Genomic DNA, 19,411 nt, shown 5'->3' with positions numbered 1-19,411 from the left:
TTAAGACATGCATATACCGTACAAACGCGTGTAAGAGATGCACCGCTCCTTTGAGCATTGGAGCTAAAGAAAAAATATTTTAAAGGCATTTTTAAAAATCCTATCATTCGGTGTTGTAGATGTATTCTTGGACTTTCAAGAGTTATCAAAATTTCCACTTTCAATACTATAAATTTACATAAGTCGCATTTAAAACATTATTTAGGTTTTTTTTTAAGTCTAATTGATTGAGCGAAAAATCCACAGAGAAAAAATCATTCGCCTTGACCGGGATTCGAACCCGGATCTTGATACTATTGATCTAATTGATTGACACAAAGCTTTACAGTTGCAACAAGGCTACTAGTATTCAACATAGTCCAAACAGCACAATTTCAGAAGAAACACGCGTAGCAGGATCACATTCAAATAAGACGAGACGGACTGGAAACTTCAGGCAACGCAAACTGCATATATGTATAACATTGAAATTGGTGTAAGAATTCCTGGGAAAAAAGGGCCGCAGTGGCATGCAATGCCAGAGATGCGGCACGTGATCACAAAGTAAACCTGTCATAACGCCAATGGGCACAGGTGAGGAATCAAACTATTATTGCTCATAATAATTTATTTTACATGCATATCATAGGGTTTGAAATGATTCCTTGCACAGCTGTTGATAGTTTGAACTTGTCTCTATATTTCATACTCATAAAATGGGGATTTCCCTACAATGGTGGGATGGAGAGGAAAGCTACCAAACTGCAACACATTGAGGTAGCTATCAAATAAACTTCATTTCTATACAGTCCCTTAAGATTTGAAGCCACATACTTCTGCAGAAGTGATGGATGTCGTCCAGTCCATGATAATTTTTCAAAAATGAACACTCCTGAGTGATGAAGCTAATTTTTCATCTTAGTGCTCAATTTAATTTTTCATAATTCTTTTGGTAAACTGGCTTTAACACTTGAGAGAAGTCTATTAGGGTGGCGTAAACACATGCCACTAAAAAGGTTGATTACAATACACCCATGCCTCGTATAGCGCAATTTCTATATAGCGCAAATTCGTTCCTCGGGGAAACATCGCAATGCAGTGTAGCCTAACCAAAAAACTTAAATGCTCTCATGACAAAACGTGAACTTGCGCTAAGTACACTCGAAATTGCTACCATTTTACGCATATTAATAGTATTGCTTGCCTCAAACCCTCTTTTTGTTTATATATTAATCGAAATCCATTGCTTTGCAATGGCCAAAAGTATTACAGTAGACTCTCGTTAATACGAAGAACGTTATTACGAAGTCCTCGTTTTTACGAAGCAAATCGTTGGTCCCGACGAAAAGGCCTATCCAAGCTTTAGGAAAAGAAACGTTATTACGAAATTTTCGTTTTTTTGGAATTACGAACCTCAGTCCCGGTCCCGGCGGTTACAAAATGAACTTTATTACGAAGTCCCACGGATAAGCAATAGTATTTAGGTGGATATTCACTTCCCCAAAGTTTAACAATCGCGCCACGTTTAAGTTCTCCTCGTGTACTGTGACGAAGAGCGTCAATTATGGTTACTTCTTCTCCATAAACGTAACATCACATAATAAGCTTCATTCCTGGGGAATCATGGTGACGGACTCATTACAGCTCGTAAATTTGATGCACAGTTAGCCCTCTTCCTATGCACATTCGATTTACGAACTCTCACAGATACCAGCATGCAAAAATTTCGAATTAGGCAGCTTTTGATTTAGCCATTACTACGCGGATCGGCGTAGAGGAACTCGCACTCTAGGCATAATCTGAAGATGGTATCGTTGAATCCGGTGTGAAGTTGGGAACTGTTCGGCGTTTCGCACGTTCTTCCGCGGAGAGCATTTTTTTCGGCTCCGGCTGCGTTCCACGCCCAGCTAGATCAATTCGTCTCAACAGTTAGTTAGCCCCCATTTATGCAGTGTTGCATTCTGCAGGATAACTGTACTCCTCGACGCCTTACATACAGTCCGGCCGGCGAGAGTTTCCCGATGGCGGCACAATAGGAGGAGCGGATAACCCTGCGCCAGCACGGTTTACAGCCAATCGCTGTTTCTCAAACGCACCTCGCACCATCGCATACTGATACAACGTTGTCAAAGCACCAAAATTTGTCTGATCCACCAAAACGTGCCATATCTTCGAATCTCCAAAACAAGTGATTCTTCCACTGGGTCCTTCACACTGTCGTCCCTTCCGGCTCCTTTCTTCACGGAGCTCTTTGTAGATGTTTCCCTTTCTTACCTGGCAACGCTGCCCCGTTCCAGACCATTCTGCCTGTCATAGGACAACTCTCGGCGGCTGGACCGTAGGTTTTTCAACTTAGGAAAAAGGTGTTGGAACGCATCAAGTTCATATATTGAACTTACTGTATTCGGAAAGATATCAACCCTCGATTGCGTCATGCCGCTTTCTTCTGTTGAGAAATTGAAACGAATTTTCCTATTTATAAATATTTCCGCGTAATTTAACCACGTTTATCATGTACGGTTTTTTTCGATGATTCCTAAAAGAAACGTTCATACGAACTTCGTTATTACGAACCTCCCGGTTTTAGGTCCCGTGAACTTCGTAATAACGAGAGTCTACTGTACTCGTCATGCAGTCCAGATAGCCGGCCTACCGAAGTAATTTATCTTGTCTCCTTAACAGAATGACAATAGTTAATTTAGATCATTAATTAAGCGTGGAGCTAGTGGAAATGAGTTTTTTTTTTAAGGAATACGGTTTGAGAAGTAATTTTTGTCGTCATAAGTTATCAGGCGATTGACTTCCAGGAAGAGGGTTTACACTAAAGCCTTCAAGGTCATTGGTATTCACGGGGGAGAAATGGAGCAGTGGCCGAGCTGGGTATGAATAGCATCAACACATAAAACGGTCCTCAATAGTGTCTCAAACACAATGGCTTCATTCCCTCCCAGCAGTTGTAGGGCCCTCTGCATCTCCGGAATACAGTTCAGCAGTAGAAGATGATTTCAATAGAGCCTTACAGAGTAAAAACCAAGAGAAAAAATGGCAAAAAATAGGAATGTGGGTAGAAAAATCAGGAAGTTATCAAGAAAAACCATAAGCCAACATTTTCTGATGAACTCCAAGCTGCGATTGAAAGTGGCTCCTTTCCCCCTCAACTAGTTTTTAGCGTTGACGAGACGATATTGTTTTGGAAAAGAATGCATTCTTGTTCATTCATTTTCAGGGATGGAAAACCTGGGTCAGGTTTCAAGGCACTTAAAGACTGTTTCACGTAGCTGCTAATAATGCCTCGGAGGACTTCAAATTAAAATGATTTATCATACATAAACTCCGCTAGCTATGAAATGGCATTCAAAGCAGCATTTGCCTGTCATTTCGATGAGCGACAAAAGGGCCTGTGTGACACAATAGCTGTTTTTAGACTGGTTTGAAAAATCGTCAACTGCCGGCAATGCATTACGAACCCCTGAGATAGCAGATGTTAGCCCACCCGTACGACAGGAGGGAATTTCAAAAGTACATACGAATTTTTTTAACGTGAATAGAAGTCTTTAAATGCGTGTGTACTATCATTAAAGATATTTTAAACAATAGACATTTATATAAATAAGGTTTTGTAAGGCTATTTATGGGAATATATAAAGAGGAAATTAAATACCCAACACCTATGCTACCAGGAACGCATCCCTATGTTCCAAATGTTAAAACGCTCTCGTATATCACAATTTCATATAGCGCAAAGACCCCACGGAGTGCATCCCTTGCGCTATACGAGGCATGGGTGTAATGCAATAACAGTGAGTGGGAACAATTTTACTTACAATTTTATCACAGAGTTGAACACACTCATCTGGACGGTCACTCAAAGGCTGAAAGATAAAAAAAAGGAAACCCAAATTGGAAAAATCGGATAATCCACAACCCTAAGTTTTGTAAACACAAATTTTCCCTTGTGCATATTACATTGCAGTTTTTAGTTAATTTTGAGTATCTTTAGCACAATTTAGGGGATATTCAAACCTTTCTACTGCGTGGAAAAGCAGCAAGCAAAATTAATAGTTATTCCACTGAAAATTCAGCACTTCTAAAAATCATTTGCCCAGACTGGGATTCAAAATCGCATCTCCCAAATTTACACCTACAAGTGTTCCACTGCTTAAACCACTTATACGGCATCTCCTCCCTAAGCAGAGTATTCCAGTGTGGATTCAAGAGATGCAAATTCAAATTTCACTCAAGGCAAATGTTTTCCCTCTGCGGGATTTTCACACTTTTATGTGCCCTTGCGAGTGACTCTTAAAAAGGCATACCCAAGGCTACACCCGAGTTCATTCATCCAGCACTTAATCAAACAATGAAATTGCAATGAAACTTATTGATGAGGCAACACATAATCAGGATTATGGTTTGCAAGGTCACAAAGAAACTTAATAAAACCTATTCCACGGGATCAAGCAATTCCAGAGAAAAAGAGCTTACGCGACGGGGAACGGTTCTGCTGTCGAGCCACGGGTGGCTGCGCCTGAGGCGAGTCTTGTTGCTGAGGCTGTGGCTGTTGTGGCGCCTGTTGTGGAGCAGCTGGCGGTTGCTGAGGGGGGGATTGTGGCTGTTGCAGCCCGTCGTGGAAGAGGCTATTGTTTGGAGGGTCCATGAGGCTGCCGAGCATGCGACTGCGGTGTCCCCCCATGGCACCCGAGCCATGGTAGGGGAGCGAGGGAGGACCCACACCAGGGGGCTGGCCCCCTCCACCCCCCCCAGGACCACCCTGGGGTGGAGGGGTGCCCTCTGGGGGAGTGCAGTCCAGGAAGTCCCAGATGAGGATCGTGTCGTCGTGGGAGCTGCTCACTATTTGGAACTCGTCAAACTGCAGTCGGAAAACCCTTCCCGTATGCTCCTGTAACAATTTCAACACCAAAATCTTAATTCCTTGGTAATGGCACCAAAAGAGACTTCAAATGCAACATAAATTATGGATTTAAATATCAGCATTCAATTCTCATTGTCCATTTCCCCCTCCTACAAAATGTTCATCAAGACCAGAGATGGGTGGTTTCCAGTACCCGCTTCTAAGTACAGCTGGTCCTCGGCCCATAAAACTGGTATTACGAATCGGTCGCTTACAGTCTGTACTTAGGAAGGAGCAGTGGCTAGGATTTGAACTGTGCACCCAAACCCAAAGTGCACTTCTTCATCTTCAAGGTCACGGCCAGAGTCTTGCATGAGATTCTTTCATTTGTAACTTAAAATACAGTATCGTAAAAGGGCATTATTGACAATTCTTATATGTTCAATCTGTTAATCATTGTTGCAATATTATGGTGTCATCAGATGGGAATGAAGGCCACCACACACATGAGCAGCTGCGGTGTGCAGCCAAAAAATAATGCAGCGTTCGGCATGACCACATGCACCATGACCACATTGGCTGACGCCGCCTACTAAACTTCACCTTTCCAATGGGTTGCTCAGACAAAACTGGGCTGTGCAAACACGAAACAGTTAAAGTATTTTCTTGCGAGAGTTCCTCGTTGATGTGCTGAAAAAATGGTGTCTGCAAGGTAAGATTTTGGGAGATGTTCGGGACAATGGGCACGATATAACTTCAGCACTTGAAAAATCCTTTTTATCCTTTCCTGCTTATTTAGCCCTTTAATGAAATAATTTTCATTCACTTCTTTTGGTTGTTCACTTAAATTTGCCATTCATGCAGAAAATAAGAGTTCATTGTTGGAACTGAGTATCGAGGATCAGGAACCTATGAGGGAGAATCAGATCGGTATCGAAATTCCAAAAAAATTTAAGAACTAACCCATCCTTAATCAAGACTGTAAATAAATAGTTGGGATTGGTCCTTCTGCTATGGTTTTCAATGTTTCTTGGATTTAAGAACAGGAATCTAAACCAGTCAGAGATAATCAATAACCAAATAATTTGTTCAAAACCCAATTTAATGATTATCTTTGAGCACAATTGCGAAGCAAACTTAATAGTGTTGTTAACTGTCCAATCACTCAAGAGATAATTAGATGTGTTACTAGAGGAACTTCTCATAATTATCAAGGAAAATGATTGATTTTTAACAAAGCTATGAATAGACACAAGAATTAGAACCAAGAATGGATGTCATGAACCAACAACTAATGCTAGGAACCAAACCAGAATCTGAACAGACTCATCCTCAATAAATAATTTGGTATGTAATGAGTAAAATCATTAAGTTTATTGATAATTTTTTTATGAAGGTATTTTAGATGTCAACATGAAACAGGATAAATGGTACTTTGATAATGAATTTACTAAGTGCATGACCCATTTAGTTGAGAAGTAGACACTCAAAAAAGGTATGTCACAAAAAGAAATGGGTAGTCTGCTTTATACAAATATTTATAGGAAAAAATTTTCAATGACTTGTTTGAAAAACATAAATCCTTCATCTAAGGATATACCCCCATGCTCCATGCATCGGTTTTGCAGCCATTGAGGGCACAAATTACTTTGCCTATCTTATGATGCTGAATTTCAACATCCACTCCTAGCCAGTAATACATTAGACATTTACAATCATATAGCTGGAAAACACAGAGAGGGTAAGAGAGAAAGAGCTTACCACCAAGGTTCGTAAACACAGCATGCTGGCGGGAGCCCTGGGATCCAATGCGGCTATCAGATCCCAAACTTTGATCTTACTAGAAATAAAAAAGAAATACCACATAGAAACATAAATAGGGATGTACCAAATCAATAAATGAGCCACATAATTAAGCCAGGAAATGTGAAGCACCCTCCTCATAAGGACCCGAGACAAGCTGTTGCCTCAGCCACACGCATTCCACACATTCACAAGGGCCACTCTCTCCTATTTCAACCGTTTCTGCTTTGGGCTGCTTGAAAGCTTCACCCCAGATTTGAACGCAAGATCCTTAGATCAGATCCAAACACACTACCCACCACACTCCTGGCCACATCATGGACATACAATGGGAGCCCGGTATAGTGAATAAGGCATAATGCAAGAATTGCGCTACAGCAAATGATAGACTTTGTACCGGGCTATGCTTCATATGTAAAATAAATCTGATATAACGAGGACAAAAAGTTACTTCCACGGTACGTGCTCAGTATTACAACATATCTCTTGAGGACGATGTGCTACCGAGCAAAAAATCATTGAACCACGGACCTTTGGCTTCCCCACCACTACGCAGACCACTGCGCCACCCAGGATCAAGAACCTAGATAGGGTAGTGGAGTGTGCTGTGGCCAGCAAAACCAAAGGTCTGTGCTTTGATGCCCAGTATAGGGGATTTTTTTCTCAGTGCAATTCATGTACGCAGTGGAACCTTGATCTATGATTTTTCAAGGGGATGGACAAAATAACGATGAATGCAGGAAAACGATCAATGCAGGAATATTTGGCTAGGTTGCCAATGTAGCAGGTTACACATTATTTTGGTGAGTAATTGTTATATTCTTTTAAGGATTCATACAGGAATTCAGCTGTTTACAAGAAAATGTTTGGGCATATTGTGGTTTAAACTAATATCCTAAGGAAACAAGCCACTGTATAAAAAAATATTTGCACTCCATCATGGAATTTACACAGCTACGATGGATTTTCATATGCATTGTATGCCTAAAACAACTGTTTTCGCCAGGGCAGTGATTGGTTGTGAGATGGATAACATGGGCCAAAAATAGTCTACTATCTGAAATGTACCTTTCTAAAAGGCATACTAACATAATTGAGGCAATTATGTAAAGCGTGAACAATTCTGCGTTAATAGGCAACGGCATTCCCACCTGATCCTTAGCTGCATCCAACATCTTGTTTCCACCTGTTAGCTTGCTCTACCCCCACCCCAACTGTCATTTGCTAGCTTAGAATCAGAGGCGTTCTGCAATAACCTCACCCTTCTACCCTGAATGCTTTTCCACTTATTTGATTAATTTCAGTCCATCTTTTCAAGTTCTCATTTGCTTTTTTGGAAGGGGCATGGTTCGAAGACGATTAGAAATACAGCAGACTCGAGATTATCTGGCTGCGGTACATCCGTGTTGCAGATTATCCGTGCATGATTTTCACACTCGCTCAATTTTTTCATTATCTTTAAAAAATTAAAAACCGGATGCAAAATCATCGGAATTACTGCATTAATGCCAGGATACACGGGGCTTATTATTTCCGTTGGAATTCCCTTTGTAAGACGGAAGGGATTGCACGCTAGCAGCATTTAAGGGAGCACCGTGTTCTTGTTTTCCAAGCGTCGCAGTGCACTACCGCTCTCTGTGATCACGGATGCACGTCCCGCAGCAGTTGCAACCAGGGCAACTTGTGCGAGAGGCGACTACGTGGCGTGGTGCCTGAAAGTGTTGTTTCCGATATCGATCAGTGGATTTGAAGCAAGAAGTTTTCGTGCAAACCACTTTTCCGTATATGTGATCACACAGCCAAGGATGTGCGGTTTTCGAAACCAGGTCTTACATGGAGTATTAATAATACGAGTACAACCATGTTATCACCGCTAAAAAGATAGCGAACTGGCAAAGAAAGCTCTCGTTGAGTCCGGGAAGCACTCTAAAATAACAGAATACCTGCGTAAATAATAATATATTGTTTGTTTTAGGTAAATTATGAACATTGCAGTTAAGTGAAATTTTGGCTTATCCGTGCTTTCAGATTTTTCGTGCCGTCTCTCCCCATCATTAGCCCATTAGGATAATTGAGAGTGTACTGTACATAGGAAAATGGCTTCGTCGGTTGCGCATTGGCACAATGATTGTCAAAACAATGCTTTGCATGATTTTTATTCAGTACAATTCGGCACTTACAAATTGCTTGAAAAGTTGTTAATTAAGTAAGGAAATTTAGTGATGCAAAAAAATATAGCCTTTTGTCTGGATGCATGCTTACATTTATCCGATACCCTGTCGCCAAATGACTCCTGTTCCTGTATAAGTCTTCGCAGTAAGTATATGTATTGGCAATTATTTGCTCCACCTCCGGTAAAGCGACAATTCGCTATAGCAAGTGTTTATCTGAGCACCGTGGGGTCTTGTTTTATCGAGGTTGCACTGTATATTAATTTTGATTAGCCACACAGTCTTAAAAGCTTTCTTCAGCAAGCAAAAAATATAAGAGCAAGAAAAACATGACCTAAACTGGTGGAAATAATATTTTATTGAATGGAAAATTTCCAGTTTCTTTGCATAAATATGTTCATACTCCACCATATTATGCCTGAAATGACTTTTTTGTTGTTTACCTTCATCAAGTAAACAAAAGGAAAAACTTTGAATATGAACGACCTTGAGAATTAGGTGGGTTAATTCAACACCTTTGGATGTAACGAGCGCTCAATTTAGCAAGTAATTTACAAAGAATAGTGAGCAGTTTTTACACCTGGCTTCCACTGCATTTGGTTTCACTTGCTTTGTCAAAATCTAAGATAGACTGATGATGATATATCACTTGCTATTAAACAAAAATTTACTCAAATTATTTTAAAGTTTGAAACATTCAAATTCACCAAACTATACAAGGAAACCTAAAATAAAAGGAACATTGTGAAGCAAATTGTTTCCGTACATTTCTGTTCAACAGCCAATGGAGTCATTATACTCCAACAGATTCTCAAAATGGATGGAAGTACATAATGAAATAATTCAAAGGTAGGAATGTGTGAAAAATATTTCACACAGGGTTCCGATGAAAATTAACTCATTGAATAATATACTCAACACTTTATTCTCCTATTTGAGGTGAAATTATGTTCTTGAGAATGATATTTGAATTTGGAGAAAAAGGTATTGCACCCATCCAAAATGAGGAGCAGCTGTAACAACCCAATAGGAGAGAGGAGTGCAGATGAATTAAATGAGCCAGCAGAATGGAATACACACCCGTCGTAAGCACCACTCACAATCCTCTTGTTGTCAAAGCGGATGCACCGGACGAGCTCTTCGTGACCCTCCAGAACTCTCATACAAGCACCACACTCAATGTCCCACAACCTGTGAGAGCAAACGATAATAATAATAATAATAATAATGATTAAACAACTTTACCAAGGCTAGAGAGAGAATTGTAATCTTAGTAATGTACACCTAATTCATAAGAGAATGAGACCAAACATGATGTGCTCCTGACATTATTTAAACATAATAGGCAAGGAAATAGTAACCCCATGGAGTTGGAAGGGAAAGAGCTCGGAGCTCCTAAGCCTGAGAATGGTTCACTGGTGCTGAACAAAAGTTTCAAGTTACTGGAGAAGAGTGGGAAGTGGTTTCTTTCAAAGAGTCTTTCCCCTCTCCCCTTCTCGACAGTAGAACTCCTTTCATCCCTCATGTCTTCCAGCTCCCAAATTTATGAACCAGCCTGCTTGCATGTGTCACCTACTGTGTTCTTCAGTGACAACATCCCGAGATTAATGTTTTAACTCCATAGGATTTCAAGATTAGTAGTAATATGCACAAAATGTAAATAAGAATGTGACCTCAAGGAACAATAGGGTAGTTTCCTTCATCAATGAAAACGAAAGACATTGATTGCGATTCGTTACCCACCATTAGTGTATCCATAATATACAAATTATTTGGTTTTAGAAATACCGGTTTAGACGAATGGCAAGGGTCAAATTTTATCCTCATTTGAAAAAGGCCAGATTGGCGCCCATGCGATTCCACTCCGCATGACGTCACAGGGACCTAGTTTCTACACGAGAGGATAGGAGTTATGCATCGTCTGAGGTTACCAATGCATGCATGAGGCACAGAGCTCAGGGAAACATGTCTTAATAATCACCTATTAAAACTGGCTAAGTTCGGAAAGTTTTCTTCGTTTGATAAGGTATTAATAAACCTTTTTTAAGCCAAGCGCTACCATTCAGCAAGGTACTCAGCTATCCGCTAGCATCCTGCGACGTATCAGCGCTAAGCCTCGCCTCAAGGTCACCTCACCGGGCGGGAGGGGGAACCAGAAATACGACGTATGGAGATATTTCCCGGCATTCATACTTAAGCGTCGCGTTTTCGCGCGCTTGAAAATTTTCACTTTTCATTTAATCGCGAAAAATAGATGTTGTCATTTAAAAATCTAAAAGCGTGAAATACGTACTCCAGGAGTAATAATCTTTCGATTAAAGCAATAAAAAAATAGTAGGAAACCACCCTATTAACTTAAAGGGGAACTTGCATGGGTTGTTGATTGGGAAGACGAGCAACGAAGGACTCAAAGGAAGAATCCTTTGTTAAGATGATTCGCAGAAAGGGCTTGTTTTGATGGCTCAGGCTTATTTCAGTGCTTCATAAGCACATGACAACGTTGTACGACTAGGCGAGGGTGTGAGGTGCTTTTGGGGGGACTGCGATTGGCCACAAACCGTGCTGGCGCAGGGTTCTGTGCCCCTCCTTTTGATCTGTCGTCGGACAACTCTCTCCGCCTGGACTGTACATTGACAACTTTTTTACATGGTCGCACGGGGCACAATTTTTGGGCGTTCCTCAGTGTGACATTATCAATCACAAGCAGTTGATTGGTAGGAAGGGGCACCCGATTACTTATGGTGGTCAACATGGGATGGGAGAAACACACACAACTAGGAATAGAAACAAACGATAGAATAGATTTCCCCAGTATCCACTGCAAGATATCTTCAGTTATGAGTGGCCAGACAAAATTAACAATCTTATTTACGCTTCAGAACTTGATAAATGTTGTCCCCTTTACTAGAAAAAAAATCCCTAGCAGCAAAAGCCTTTCCTCCTCTCCAGAGTCCTGTGTTGCACAGGTGCTTGTGAGAGCATTTACGTCCCTGGGAGAGCGACCATGGCTTCTGAAATTTCATTTATTACATAAAGTATGACAATATGTGTTTCAAGTATTTTCCAAAATTATGAAGAAATTCTAACAACACTGAGATTGAACATTACTTAACACAAGGTGGAATACATATTTCACATTAGTGTATGCCTTTAAACGTGCAGCACAAGTATTTATTGAGAATAATCCAACAAATATCATCCAATAATGTTTACTATGATTCAGTAAACACAAATGAAAGTAGAAAAACCAACACGTTTTGTGGCATTATTTTTAAAATTCTTGAATTTGCATATTTCAATATTACGAAGTGCTGATTTTTTGTCACATTTTGATAATTAATAATCTCTTCTTTTGATAATTTTGTATTAACATGAGTTTCCTGCAATCGCAAAATGGAATTCCACTCGCAGCACAGTTTTTCGCTCAAGAGGAAACCCTGACCTTCTTACAACCCTTTTCAATTGTGGTTAATGTAATGCAGACACTGCTCGTGGCTTGATATTTTTGAGAGATCTATCCATTAATAACTAATTGGCACATGCTTGCTCACTGTTACATGACCTAACTACTCCTTGGCTATTGGGTCATTCCCCGACAATTCCACCACATATATCAGGTTGTGGCACCCACTGACTCAAATGATTAAGAATGAATGAATTACATTAAAAGATTACCTATCTTTTTTGATTATTCATTAAGGCTTCTCCCTACATTCAGCTGGATAATTGAAGCTCTATTGTACATAGATGAATACTTAGGGGACATTAATATAAAGTATCAAGCAACCTATGGATTTCAACAAGAAGAGAGACGGTGACGAACCGGATGGTGTTGTCCGAGCTGCCGCTGACCACCAGTCGGTCCCTGTACTGCAGACACGCAATGCCCCTCTTGTGGCCATTAAGGGTGCGCACAAATTCACACGTTGATGTGTTCCACACCTTAATTGTTCGATCGCCCGAAGCCGACACTATGTAACGCTCGTCAAAGTCCACCACATTCACAGCCGCACGATGCCCCACCAACACTCGTCGAAGAGTTATTTCCGCAGGCGACGTCATGTCCCATACTGCTATCGAACGGTCCTAAAGAGGAAAAAACAATCCAATATTCATCATCATGATAAAATCACAAATGCCAGACCACAAATTACAAAACACAAGCCCTCTTCCTGAACGCCCAACACTGCTCCCAGAGCAACATATTCTAGATAATTTTCAAATGCACATCAAAATTGAGAAAACACAAAGGCAAAGTAAGCAGAAATACATCTTTCCAAATAGTTGACATGAGTTATGCGGCCAATTCCTTTGCCCAGGTTTACCTTGACAGCTCAGCGATTTTACCCAGACATTAACCAGGCAGCTCTTAAAAGCCCTGTTTTCTCTCACTGTAATATCAGTGATATAACTTCAACTTCATTTATGTTAGGAATGATCTCTACTAAGCTACCAGCTCTCAGATTGCTTTCACCATATTTTTATTTATCCCCAAGCCCATAACTTAGTCTGAAAAATGATTTATCTGTCTCTTTTTTGCACTCAATGAGTAGGGATGCTCTACTGCCTGGTTTATCAGCATTAACTACTGCTTCTTTTCTCTTCATACAAAAATAGAAGAATAGAATTTATCTTCGTAGAAAAATATCCCTGCTGCAAACAATTTCCACGTGATATAATTTCCTGCACTCTTAATCAAAAGCAGCAATATGCAGTGGATACGAATCCCTAGGGCGGGCTCGCAGGGATACTCTCCTGGGCCAAAGTCTGAAGCTATAAGCTTACCTAAACCTCTGCACCGCAGAAAGGGGAGGACAAGGCAGGAAAAAGGTGGGAGGCGCCGCCGCGACAGGAGCCCGACGACGCCTCCTGGGATAGGTTAGGGAAGGAAGGGATGGGAATGGGAATCCCGCACCGTCACAGAGGCAGGCGGGTCCTACTACTAGCGAAGCCATAACTGAAAACCTGCAGCAATATGCAGTGAAAATTTGTCTTATGATGCCTTCCAAAAGAGAAGAACAAGCTCTTACACTTAGGATAGAAATGTCAGAGGATACACACAGCCCCACCCCATCAGGGTTTCTCAAGGGACAATGGCCTAGGAATTTACAAGAGTGCATCTCTCCAAGGGAACGGCATCACATTACTGACAAGCCTCTTTTGGAAGGAGCTGGGTTGACCAAGGGCAACCAACCTCAGCTAAGAGGAGTTTGACAGAACAATATTCTACAGAGCATTTCAAGGCCGAATTCGAATCCACTTTGGAATATACCAGGTGCACTTAAATTTCCCAAATTTCCACAAGTGACGTCAGGTTTTCCGACTTTGGACATAAAATGTAGTACTAAATAAAATCAGAAGAACCAAGCATGATGGAGAGGAATTTTTTATATTGAAATAAACACTAGCAATTTTCCACAACAATAAACTTTTATTATGACGTAGGTCACGATGTTACTACATCGTCTTCAAGAGATAACTTGGAAATTGCAAGTTTCCATTTCAATAAGACGTAGAACAGCTGGTGGCTTACCACAAATCTGTACCAGCCTTACAAAATAAACATTGCAGACAAAGGTCAAACGTGTTGACCATATTATTTGTTCTTAATATATTATTCTATTATTATTATATTTGACATCAAACGTGAGGAAATCAAAGAGATACCATCCTGAACTTTTTCAAATGAGCATATATCAAATCAAAGTAAGATAAGTTTTATAAATTAAAATCACCGGCACATAATTATTACATTCATGTAGGAACACAAATTGAAATTACCAAATCATCATTAGCCCTTTTGCAGCGGGCCACCCTTTGGAAACCTAAACGTCACATGCAGTGAAAGTGCTGAACGCATGGCAGGGAGGATGCAAAGGTACGTTCACAGCAGCCTAAGGGTTCATTTGAGTAAACTACCCTTCTTTTAAGAAACAGGATTTCTTGGCTTATAAAACCCTTTGAATGACTTAACACTTTCCCAGTGAACGGAATAGATAAACTTTTCTCGGGTTTCCACGCAGTTGAAACAAATCTCAGAGAGCCAATGGAGATACCCCTAGATTGGCGCTCTTAGATTTTCTTACCCGCGCGGAAACCCAAGAAAAGTTTATTTAAGAAACCCTAGCTTGCCAAATATAACAGTATGCTGCAATTGCATGGGACCCTAAAAAGGCATGACCTTTAAGAACAGAGATAATGAGCAATGAAAAGCAGCTAGATATGAACTAAGGAAATATAAAAAGACGGAGAGTTCCACTGCTATGCACAATTTACAAGGAAGATGATGTCTCCATGTTCCTGGGTTTCACCGCGTGGATTTTCTTTGTGACGACAGTTTCGCCGGTATTCAAACCGGCGTCTTCAGGTCGATGTCGGGATTCAATTTTTGGTGACTTATATAGTTCATTTTTGGCGCCAATTTTTCATGCTGGATGCTGATTGGTCCACCTTCTTTTCTCTTGTATGACCCTCTTCCACGAGCTGTGGAGAGGGTAGCCGTCTTCTCTATTCATGTTTTCCGGTGTCTTGAATATTTCGATAGCCTCCTTTATTAGCCTGGGATAATATCTATTTTCTTTTGCAACAACTGATGCTTCGTCAAACAGTATCTGGTGTCCGGGTTCGCTCCATGCATGCTCCGCAATGGCGGAGGGCTGAAATTGCTTATTTCTTGTGGCTCTTCTGTGTTCCTGGATGCGCACCTTCATTGATCTACACGTCTCTCCTATGTAGTCTTTGCCGCATGAGCATGGCACCTTATAGACCCCTTCTTGAATGTCGTGCGGCAAAACGTCTTTTGGACCTGGTAGCACATCGCCTGGCTTCGGACTGGCGATGTGCTACCAGGTCCAAAAGACGTTTTGCCGCACGACATTCAAGAAGGGGTCTATAAGGTGCCATGCTCATGCGGCAAAGACTACATAGGAGAGACGTGTAGATCAATGAAGGTGCGCATCCAGGAACACAGAAGAGCCACAAGAAATAAGCAATTTCAGCCCTCCGCCATTGCGGAGCATGCATGGAGCGAACCCGGACACCAGATACTGTTTGACGAAGCATCAGTTGTTGCAAAAGAAAATAGATATTATCCCAGGCTAATAAAGGAGGCTATCGAAATATTCAAGACACCGGAAAACATGAATAGAGAAGACGGCTACCCTCTCCACAGCTCGTGGAAGAGGGTCATACAAGAGAAAAGAAGGTGGACCAATCAGCATCCAGCATGAAAAATTGGCGCCAAAAATGAACTATATAAGTCACCAAAAATTGAATCCCGACATCGACCTGAAGACGCCTGTCGAAACCGTCGTCACAAAGAAAATCCACGCGGTGAAACTCAGGAACATGGAGACATCATCTAGACAACGCCGTGGAAAACTACGCATCAACTTTACAAGGAAGACTTAGGAATTTATGAAGAAAAGGGACAGACAATAGTCATCCAGGAAAGAGAATGGGAAGGACTTGTCAGGAAAACCCCAAAACCAAAATCTGTGGGAAACAATGCTCAAGGCTTAGTAGCAAATGACCAATGTAAACACTTCTTATCTCTTACGTAGGATAAACAGGAACCAATAACCAGGAATTCCTAAAAAAACTAAATAATATTTTGTAGAGTTTAAGGAAGTAGATAGGTATTTTAAAGTTTGGATAACATTTTTTCCATGATCACCAGGCAATTTGCACACTTGTAACTGCCTTCATATCTCATGAATAAAATGAAAGGGAGGATAAGCACCAATCCAACTCACTTTTGAGCAGGTCACCATGAGGCCATTGTTGAAGCGTAGGTGGAGCACTGCCTCGCAGTGGTGAATCAACGTGTTCACCATTTCGCCAGATGCCACGTCCCACACTCGCACTGTTGAATCACTAGACCCGCTAATGATCACTTTATCGTCATACTGAAGACATAACACAGATCCCGTGTGGCCAGTCAGCACCTGAAAGTGAGCGCACATTGTGAGAGTTCAAATGAACCGCACTTTAAACACCAAACAATGGAATGAGGGGCGCATGGGGGGAAGCCTCTCAGTCTCAGGGGTGGTGGGGGAAGAAAGAATCCACTGGTGTGGGGGGGGAGGGGATGGGGATCATCTGTGGCCAACAAAAACCAAGCCACCAAGAAATGAATTTTTAAAAATTGAAGCATTGAAAACAAGTTGAGAGAGATGTTGCAGAGCAGGGGAAAGGGATGGAGATTCACTGACAGAGAATCTCTTTCAGAAAAGTTACGAGACAAAATTATATTGTTTAATAGTCTAAAATTCAGGCAAAAAAATGCCATAGGCTGTTAAAAACAGAGCTTATATACGTGCTTAATTGAGATATGGAACTGGGAATCAAAGCAAAGAACCGAATCGGAATCAAACTAATAGGAACCCACCGATCCCTAGCAGGAGGGAAATATTTTTACACGAGAACTGGTAAAACCAGCAAGTAGAAGATGTAAAAAATGCCATAGGCTGAACAAAGAAAGGAGACTCATATAATAATGCAAGTGGGGACGAAGAAAAATACATTGAGTGAAAGCTGATGGCTGCAGAAAAGATCACTCCTTACCCTTCCACAAATATTGCACAATTAGCCTTTGTTGTGATTCAAAGAATTGATTATCGAATGGGGGACATTCCCCTCATTCTCTGGTCTTCCTTCCTCAGCAGTTATTGCCATGGCACTCTGTATTCCTCCACCCCACTACATCTTCTAAACTTCCTGCTCGTGCCCACCTCTGACCTCACCTGTCATGACGACGTGCCCCAACATTTCCACCCTGAAATTAGTGGCTCTGACTAAATAGCCGTCGGCCCAATAGAAATCCATTGGATAGACCCTAGATAGGCCCTTAAATAGTTATTTAATGAATTTTTTCTAACTGAATTCTTATTTAACCACAGGAAGCATCAGCTCCTCTACATTCACACACATGGCGTAGAAATATCGTTTAGCTGCTAAGTAACAGCACGTACGACTGATAAAGATAGAAAAATGACAGACAATATTTTGGAGGGGTTGACTGTTACCACAACAAGGATGACTAAATGAACCCTTTCCAAGCTTCAAACCTTTTGTAGCACACACAGTAACAGTTAAGACTGTCATCTTAATCTCATTTGGATAATTTGCCCCTCCCACACCTTGGACACATACAGTGCCCTTCAAGGATCACTGACCCAACGTAAACTCTCACATCGCATTATTGCTCCTCTTAAACAACCATTGATAGTCTGGAAATTCTATAACAATAGAGCAAGAGGCATATATGGTAAAGCTTTAGCATTTGCTGTTCAGTGGACGTTTTAGATGCCCTAGTGTGCTCATCAAACTATGAAACAACATTTTCTTTAATGCTGTTGGGATACCAATAGGTCCGTAATTTTGTAGTATCACTTCTTTTACCATATGTTAAGACGCCTCTTTGGTTGGGACCACAACTTTACTTCATAATAACGAAAACTTCATAAAAAAAGCCATAAAAATAGCCAAAAGTTATCTGTTACTGAAGTACAGGTAGTCACTAGAGAAGAATTTTTTTTCTTATACGGGTACTCACGGTAGGAAAGTTCTACAAAGTAAATCCAGAGTCGAGTGTTATTATTAAAGTGATGCTCACTCAGAGCGAGCATAGAGGAGTAAAGGGAGAAAGAGCACATACCTTGACACACTGCAGGGTACTCCTATTCCATATTTTTATAGTATTGTCTCTCAGACCAGATACTATTTTCTGATCATCGTACTGTAAGCAATACACTCCTTTGGAATTTTCCGAACGACAGTTTATCCTCTGAAGATTGTGCCTTCCCATTCTCCAGTTATTTTCTATACTCTGTGAAAGAATGAAAACAATGTGTGAATTTGCGGTGCCACACCAACCTGGGAACCAGAGCAAAATAATGAAGAGCAATCAACCTAAACAAAAAAGAGTAATATTTCAAATACAAATGAACCACAACCAAAAATGACTGGTTACCTATAGGTCTCTCACCCTTCTCTTGTTACCAGAAGTAGAAACTCAATTGAGTCACTAATTCTGGCGACAAGGGATGGATAAGACAGCCACAAAATAGGAAACTCACTCAACAGTGGATGTTCTACCGACTAAAGCTGCAGAGATAAAATTTGCATTAAATGCCTCATGCATAGACATCTTACTGGAGACCTCATAATTGTAAAGATTCAATATGTAGACCACTGCTCCACAATTCCGTGACTATATGAAGCTACCCCAAGTATGTCTGCTCAATTCTTATCCAAGGAATTCCTCTTGGCATAAGAATTTTTGAGACTAAAAAATGTAAGGACAAAAAAATACTACAGTGGAACCTCGTTAAAGCGAGTACGGGCTATAGCGACACCCCCGCTATTACGAGAGATAGCCGATGCACCGTCAATTGACCCTATAATAAGCGTGTTAAAAAATTTGTTTTTACGAGACCCTTTCAGTGTTGGCTCTCGCCATAGCGAGGGTTTCACCACCGGAAGACTTTCATCAAGACTCCTTAACCTCTGTAATTGCTAGCGATCTGTTAGAAATGAAGTTAATGGAGTGCTCAGTCTCAAATTTACGTGGTAAACTGTCGTTCGATAAATATAATGGTGACGAAAC

General features: G+C 40.9%; 1 protein-coding gene across 1 annotated transcript in view; it reads right to left on the bottom strand.

Annotated features, from left to right (window-relative positions):
* LOC124155385 (beta-TrCP) overlaps nt 1-19,411 on the bottom strand; it is a 35,121-nt gene that overhangs the window by 3,405 nt on the left and 12,305 nt on the right. The window contains exons 5-11 of the mRNA XM_046529157.1: nt 18,461-18,631; nt 16,557-16,748; nt 12,626-12,888; nt 9,883-9,993; nt 6,590-6,668; nt 4,462-4,876; nt 3,804-3,851 (exon numbers count right to left, since the gene is read on the bottom strand). Of these exons, the coding sequence (XP_046385113.1) occupies nt 3,841-3,851; nt 4,462-4,876; nt 6,590-6,668; nt 9,883-9,993; nt 12,626-12,888; nt 16,557-16,748; nt 18,461-18,631 (1,242 nt within the window). The 3' untranslated portion in view covers nt 3,804-3,840. The remainder of the gene's footprint in view (nt 1-3,803; nt 3,852-4,461; nt 4,877-6,589; nt 6,669-9,882; nt 9,994-12,625; nt 12,889-16,556; nt 16,749-18,460; nt 18,632-19,411) is intronic.

The sequence above is a fragment of the Ischnura elegans genome, chromosome 3, assembly GCF_921293095.1.
Source record: "Ischnura elegans chromosome 3, ioIscEleg1.1, whole genome shotgun sequence".
NCBI classification, from domain to species: domain Eukaryota; kingdom Metazoa; phylum Arthropoda; class Insecta; order Odonata; family Coenagrionidae; genus Ischnura; species Ischnura elegans.
The sequence above is the reverse complement of the archived record's forward strand: the minus strand, read 5'-3'. Positions and strand labels throughout refer to the sequence as shown.